The sequence below is a fragment of the Triticum aestivum genome, chromosome 3B (assembly GCF_018294505.1).
Source record: "Triticum aestivum cultivar Chinese Spring chromosome 3B, IWGSC CS RefSeq v2.1, whole genome shotgun sequence".
Taxonomy (NCBI): Eukaryota; Viridiplantae; Streptophyta; class Magnoliopsida; order Poales; family Poaceae; genus Triticum; species Triticum aestivum.
This window is the reverse complement of record NC_057801.1, coordinates 3,159,171-3,166,531: the sequence shown is the minus strand read 5'-3', so window position 1 is coordinate 3,166,531 and position 7,361 is coordinate 3,159,171. Positions and strand designations below refer to the sequence as shown.

Here is a 7,361-nt window from a genome sequence, read left to right as displayed (position 1 = left end):
CTAGGGTTCCCTAGGCGCATGGGCCTCTTGGGGCTGGTGCCCTTGGCCCATGTAGGCCAAGGCGCACCCCCTACAGCCCATGTGGCCCCCCGGGGCAGGTGGCCCCACCCGGTGGGCCCCCGGGACCCTTCCGGTGGTCCCGGTACAATACCGATGACCCCGAAACTTGTCCCGATGGCCGAAACAGGACTTCCTATATATAAATCTTTACCTCCGGACCATTCCGGAACTCCTCGTGACATCCGGGATCTCATCCGGGACTCCGAACAACATTCGGTAACCACATACAAACTTCCTTTATAACCCTAGCGTCATCGAACCTTAAGTGTGTAGACCCTACGGGTTCGGGAGACATGTAGTCATGACCGAGATGTTCTCCGGTCAATAACCAACAGCGGGATCTGGATACCCATGTTGGCTCCCACATGTTCCACGATGATATCATCGGATGAACCACGATGTCAAGGACTCAATCAATCCCGTATACAATTCCCTTTGTCTAGCGGTATGGTACTTGCCCGAGATTCGATCGTCGGTATACCGATACCTTGTTCAATCTCGTTACCGGCAAGTCTCTTTACTCGTTCCGTAACGCATCATCCCGTGATCAACCCCTTGGTCACATCGTGCACATTATGATGATGTCCTACCGAGTGGGCCCAGAGATACCTCTCCGTTTACACGGAGTGACAAAATCCCAATCTCGATTCGTGCCAACCCAACAGACACTTTCAGAGATACCCGTAGTGTACCTTTATAGCCACCCAGTTACGTTGTGACGTTTGGCACACCCAAAGCACTCCTACGGTATCCGGGAGTTGCACAATCTCATGGTCTAAGGAAATGATACTTGACATTAGAAAAGCTTTAGCATACGAACTACATGATCTTGTGCTAGGCTTAGGATTGGGTCTTGTCCATCACATCATTCTCCTAATGATGTGATCCCGTTATCAACGACATCCAATGTCCATGGTCAGGAAACCGTAACCATCTATTGATCAACGAGCTAGTCAACTAGAGGCTTACTAGGGACATGGTGTTGTCTATGTATCCACACATGTATCTGAGTTTCCTATCAATACAATTCTAGCATGGATAATAAACAATTATCATGAACAAGGAAATATAATAATAATCAATTTATTATTGCCTCTAGGGCATATTTCCAACAGATTAGAGGTTAGAGGTTAAAATAATTCAGAAATTTGAAAAACAGGAAAAAAAATCAAGAAAACCCATAAAATTTCCTTTAGTACCGGTTGGTGTTACCAACCGGGACTAAAGGGGGACCTCCAGGCAGCGGCCACATGGAGAGCCTTATGTCTCGGTTCGTATAAGAACCGGGACTAAAAGGGAGGGGGGGCTGGAACCGGGACTAAAGGCCCTCACCAACCAGGACAATAGGCCCTTTTTCTACTAGTGGTTGTTCATTAAACATGTGGTCCAAAGAGTCTATTTTTTTTACTAGAAATTGGGGCCTTTATTGCTTAACAAAAATTCGATTACAATCTGCGACAAGGTTACTAACAAGGAAACCTGGGCTTTCCTCTATCGAACACTTCGAACTACTAAGATTAGTAGCATATTTAGCACACAAATCTGGTGGAATATTAGCATCCCTCCTAACATGCCGAACCGAAAAGCATGCAAAAAATGTAGATCTTTCCCTAATTTCAACGAAGATAGTCGCCACAATTGACCTTGAATTGTGACCCAATGTCCAGCATTCAGCAACTGCATAAATCGACGGCATTTGCCTAAAACGCCTCCAAAGTTGCATCAATCCAAGGCGTTTTCCTAAAACGCCTCCAAACATGCGTCAATTTTTTGTTTTAGAGCAAAAGGGCACGCAGCCCCGGTTCCATTGCAAACCAACGAAACCAGTGTGACAAGCATATCCCGTTACAGCCCACGGAGCACAGCACACCAAGCTGCCTCAGCAAAACACTCAGCTAAATGACCCGCTCTCCCTAACATAGGACCCTTGAGCTGAACTAACCTAACTACACAAATATAACCTGGAAAAGAAACACCAAGTCTTTTTGAGACATAATAGAGAATTTAGAAGGTACACAAGGTTTTTTGTGCTCTCTCCTCCCACCAGCACGAAGGAGAGTAACAACATCATCATCAATCTTCAGTTTCGGCCCCATGTGTAGCTTGAAAGGAACAGCCGGGGTCTGGCCACATCAGCACAGGAGGATCTCTGGCTAGCTTCTCGAGGCTTTTTACCATAGCAGTAACTTGGATCTTTGCATCGTTCGAGAATAGAACCTCCCATGCTGCTAGATCCATGGACATCTGTCTCCATACTACCTGCATTCCAGACCACATAGCACGATTGAAGCACGGGCTATTCCTGATTTTCCAAAGAGACCACATTGCAGCGGCATGAAGAGCATTCACAACTGCATGTTTCTTATTGGAAACCCGCCAGGCCGCAAGGTTCTCAATATCAGAGACGTTGCCAACTCCTGATATGTCCCCAGTAACTCTCCAGAGCTCAATCAACACTACACATTCAAAAAATAAATGCTGGCAAGATTCTGGCTCAGAACAGAACATGCAAGTCATGTCAGGGACATGTTGTCTTTTAACAAGGTTGTCTCTGGTCAAGATCTTGTTATTATAGACCAGCCATAAAAAAAATTGCACTCTAGGGACAATCTTCAGCTTCCACACATATTGCATGTGGACAACCAAAGTTGCGTCAATCAAAGGCATTTTCCTAAAATGCCACCAAAGTTGCGTCAATCAAAGGCATTTTCCTAAAACGCCTCCAAAGCTGTGACTTTTCCTAAAATGCCACCAAACCTGCATCGTTGAGGCGTTTTCCTAAAACGCCACCTCTAGTTGAAGCATCCCACAAATACCAACGGAGGCGTGTCCCAAGTTGAAGCATCCACAGCTATGAAAAGCACGGATACCAACCGAATACTCCCGGAAGCAGCCAAAAAGAAAAACAAAGAGTTGGGTAGAAAGATGGTCAGGAATCAGGCATGTTCACTCATTGCATGGGCATGTTACTCTACGTGCTTGCTTGCATCTTAGGGATCAGCTTATCAATTGGTAGCTCCTACTCTCACTGCATAACATATTGATGCGTACCCATTAATTACCCACACGCCGGCACTGACACAGACAAGATTGGCCAATATTGTATGCAAGATTCTTGTTCATCACATCTTTGTAACACAAGGTTACACATATCACATATGCACCATTACCGATTTAATTTGTTCCATAACATGTCAGTCCTCTCGATCGCTCGCTCGCTCACTGTAATTCTAGGTCGTTGACACAAAAGCAAAAAACAAATTTATTCTCCGGCTCGCTGGCTGGTGGTGATTCGTCTTTTGTGTACTGTGTTTTATGACTTCGTAGTTAGTATGATCTGCTATCATTTTTTTGTCCTATAGTGCTTGTGTTGATTGTGGATATGTGCGGTGGTTTTCTAACAGTGATTTGAACTTCCTTTTCTTCTTTTTTTCGTCCCCTGTTTATTTTAATCTCCAAAACTTAGTATTTACGTTATAAAAATGGAAAGGGGTTAGCTCGGTAAAAAAAAATGGTATGCTATTGCTTCCCCCACCCCCTCCCACACCCAAACACGTCAAAACCACCGTTTGCCTCCATCTGCGACGCCATGGCCAGGTGCGTTGTTGCCGATTTCAGCTCGCTCCTGGCTCGGCCTCATCGGCGGCACCACGTCTGGCTGCCGTGCGTCGCGCCCTCGCTGATCCACAAAATTGACTGACTCAACTCAACTGTAAATATCAGGCAACTGAGGCTTATCAAATGCATATGGATATTGATTGAAGACGGCCGGGGAACAAGATACAGTTTATGTGGGTTCAGCCTTCATCAAGAATACAAAGAAGGGAAAATGGTGCTAATACACGTGAGAACTATATACCATCATCTCCCTGCCTGACCGCTGATGCCTGTCCTTGTGTAGATAACCGATCCTTCTCGTTTTTGATAGTTCTCTCACAATAAAGTTGGTAGAAGTGTTCTGCCATGAGCCACAGGATGGTCGTCAGCTCGCCGCCACTGTTGAGCTTCTCGGCATGGGCCTTCCTGCTGCATTTGTTGCTCGCGTAGAAAAGGATATTGGTCCACACATCAAGGACAAGTTTCACCGAGTCGGCCGTGCCATCCTCCTGCATCGTTAGCAGCTGCTTTGCAAGCTTGGCTACATAGGGGAGACGAGGAGCATCATGGCTGAAGCCTTTGCTCTCATACTGGTCATACAGGATCTTCGCGAGCTCCTCTCTGTCAGCGACCCTGGCCTTTGAACCAGGGTCGTCGTGAAGGCGGAACAGATTCTTGAGCTTAGCACAGATGCCCATGCTTTGATGCCTAGCAGGGGTAGGAATGTTGACCAGGCTTTCGCAGGTTCGCTGGTAGAGCCTGTTCTGGGAGAGTCCTGGCAGCATGTCCGGCTGTTGCACGAGGAGGAACATCATGTAGTTGGAGATTACCCGGATTGCCTCGACGTCGAGAGACGCCTCCTCGTCCTCGCCCCGGTCACTCTTGCCGAGGTGCCAGATGATGATGCACTCCTGGAACTCGACGCCGAGCGAGTCCTTGAGTATGCCGTGGAGCAAGCCCTTGCGAAGCAGCGGCTCCTCGCCCCACCTCTTCCTGAGCATGCCTAGTGAGTTGATCCCATCCCCATCCATGTACAATTTGAGCATATGTTGAGCGACACGATCTTTGACATGGCTGGGCATCTCGATGCCCCACGAGTAATGCTCCCTGTTCCACCACTCGCTGAGCCCCATCCCCACTGTCCTGGCGAACCTGCCGAGCAGAGGCGTGGTAAACAATGCACTACCTGCAGAGCGTGTGCACAAGTGCAGCATGTTGTACTGCCCCATGGTGCGTGACCACCTTCTTGATCTGTACCGGCTTCCTCCTCCGATCCTCACAAGGTGGTGAAGATATGCAACAAGGCGCCTAAGCCGATCCCACCTCTCGTTGCACAGAGCCGCGTACCGAAGCCATCGCCATCTAGTGGTGCTCAGGAAGGCGAACGTCCACGAGGAGCCTAGCGCGTTCAGCAGCGACGTCGTCTCCATGAAGAATGCGCCGCCGTACAGGACGTAGGTGATGTTCACGTCAGCCCCACGGTGGGCGTGCTTGCCAACGAGCTTGAACAAGAGCAGCGAGGCGACAATGGCGAACGGCGAGATGAGACGTACCGAGTAGCCGAACCAGGTGTGAATGACGGGCGCCTTGGTGTAGAGCATGTCGTACATGAGAGACAGCTCGGTTTCCATCAGCCGCCATAGCTTCACCCCGGCCACCATCTCGGTGGCGCCTTCTTGTCCGTCCGCTGCGTCGTCTTCGATCACCGGGTAATCCACTATGGCGCGCTTGCAGATGTGGAACAACGAGTGCGCTCGTCGCACCAGGGATTCCTCGTCCAATACCGCATCCTTGAACACTCTGTCTTGAGAATGGAAATGCCGGTGCATGGCCGGTGGTTGCTTCCTGACGGAGCCGCGGATGGTGTCCAGGTTGCCGCGCATGAGCGCCCATGTCTTCTCGCCGTACTTGACGGCGCCGACGGCGAACATCAAGGCGGAGGCAAGCCGGAGCAAAGCCCCCTCGTCCGCGACGTGCTCGTAGAGCACGTACACGGCTCCCAAGACCTGGAGGATGGCGTGCAGCAGGTGGCGCTTCCAGAGCTTGCTGTCCTCCAGAGAGTAGGCGGTGATGTTGTCGGGGCCTCCCAGGTGCAGCAGCAAGAACGGAGCCCAGAAGGCCACGATCGGGTGATCACGCGGCGCGCCCTTGAGGGAGAGGTGGCCGAGTGCGTAGGTCGCCGTGTAGTCGGACAGCTGGTACGCCAGCCAGAGCAGGAACCGGAGCACAGGGTGCGCTCCACGCCGGCGGATCCCGGCGAAGAGGAACAGGGCGACTTGGAGAACGAGGCTGAGGAGCACCAGGATTTGGATGGACCAATTGTTCCACAGGTCCCGCGGCCAAGCAGCCATTTCGAGAGGAACGAGACGATCTCGTTGCCCACTCGACTCCCAACTACTAGATGGGATATATTAATATGCAAACCAACCTGTGGTTGAGATGGTTAGGTGGACAGTGATATCTCCAACTCATCAGGGTTCAAATCTTGGTGCTCGCATTATTTTTGAATTTATTTCAAGATTTTTGGTGATGCGCTTTCAGTGGGAGGAGACGTTCCTGTTAACGACGAGACGCCTACGATGACTTCGTAAATCTCAAGATAATATGCTGACTCAGTCTCTCGGAGATGCTCATAAAAAAAATATGAAAAATACTAGTATGATAACTCCATGTGGCATATACGTTTGATTCTGTGTATGATGCATCCAAGTGCAACCATGCACGTTCCCGACCATGTGAGGACATCGCACACCAAACCAATGGGCATGCCCAAAGTCCAGAAGGTACCTGTGGGGCGTTTACTTAGAAGGTGTTTTTTTTTGGAAAAACTTCCAATCTATTGATCATCAATCATGATAGTATAATGGCTAGAAATCACGAGTAAATAGCATAAAACTATTACTTTATAGGCTAAGGTTCCAAAAAGCTATCAAATATTATTTTTTCGCTCATAACTATCAAGTCAGGGGTTGGCTGTTTCAAAAAACCCAAAATGCTCGTCACTAGCAGTTTAAACCGTATTCTGACGAGTCGGACCCACTCTTAAACATTCCGTTTGCTTGACTGTTTTCTTTGACCGTTATCTTACATATGGGACCCACATGTCAGATCCTTCTTCTTCCTCTTGTCTTTTTCTTCCCTCCCTTCTTCTCCTGACCAAGGCCCGATCTCCACCACCTCCGCCACCCCGCCACACGCCAAGCCAGGGCTAACTCCGGGAAGGAGCGCCGCACGAGGAGCAGCCGGCACCCAGGAGCACGGGCCTCCGCCAACCACGCGCCATGGCCACGGGGCAGGGACTCCGGCCGCCGCGCCCAGGGGCATGGGCTGCCGCCAGCCGAACGCCATGGCCAGAGGCTCGGGCCGCCACGCCCTGGAAAGAGGGAGAGGGAGAGGACGCACGGCAGGGAGCTCACGGCGGCTGCAGGCGCCTGCCAGCAGGGAGGCAGCAGCCGGCACACACGCGGGAAGGAAGCTCCGCGGCGGAGCGCACTCGACGGGCGACAGACGACAAGAGGGAGATGTGTGGTGGCGCTGGAAGGGAGCTCTGCTGCTATGCGCACCGGATGCCACGACGGGAGGGAGCTCCGCGGCGAGCACAGCGGCGGGTGTGCGCTCCTGTCGATCTTGAGCACGGGAGGGACCCGATGGCTTTTTTCAATTTGTTTGAAGGACCTGGTTGCTTTTCTAAGTTTGCAGAGACA

The 7,361-nt window shown here is 50.5% G+C and overlaps 1 protein-coding gene across 1 annotated transcript; it reads right to left on the bottom strand.

The window, feature by feature from the left end:
* Nucleotides 1–3,857: 3,857 nt before the first annotated feature.
* Nucleotides 3,858–6,026, bottom strand: LOC123064215 (uncharacterized). Its single transcript, XM_044487742.1, has one exon. It carries the CDS (start codon nucleotides 6,006–6,008, stop codon nucleotides 3,912–3,914), a length of 2,097 nt encoding a protein of 698 aa, XP_044343677.1. The 5' UTR covers nucleotides 6,009–6,026; the 3' UTR covers nucleotides 3,858–3,911.
* Nucleotides 6,027–7,361: the final 1,335 nt, after the last annotated feature.

Bases quoted from the DNA above. Each gene is read 5' to 3' on its own strand.
- LOC123064215 (XM_044487742.1), bottom strand. From the start codon at position 6,008: ATGGCTGCTTGGCCGCGGGACCTGTGGAACAATTGGTCCATCCAAATC.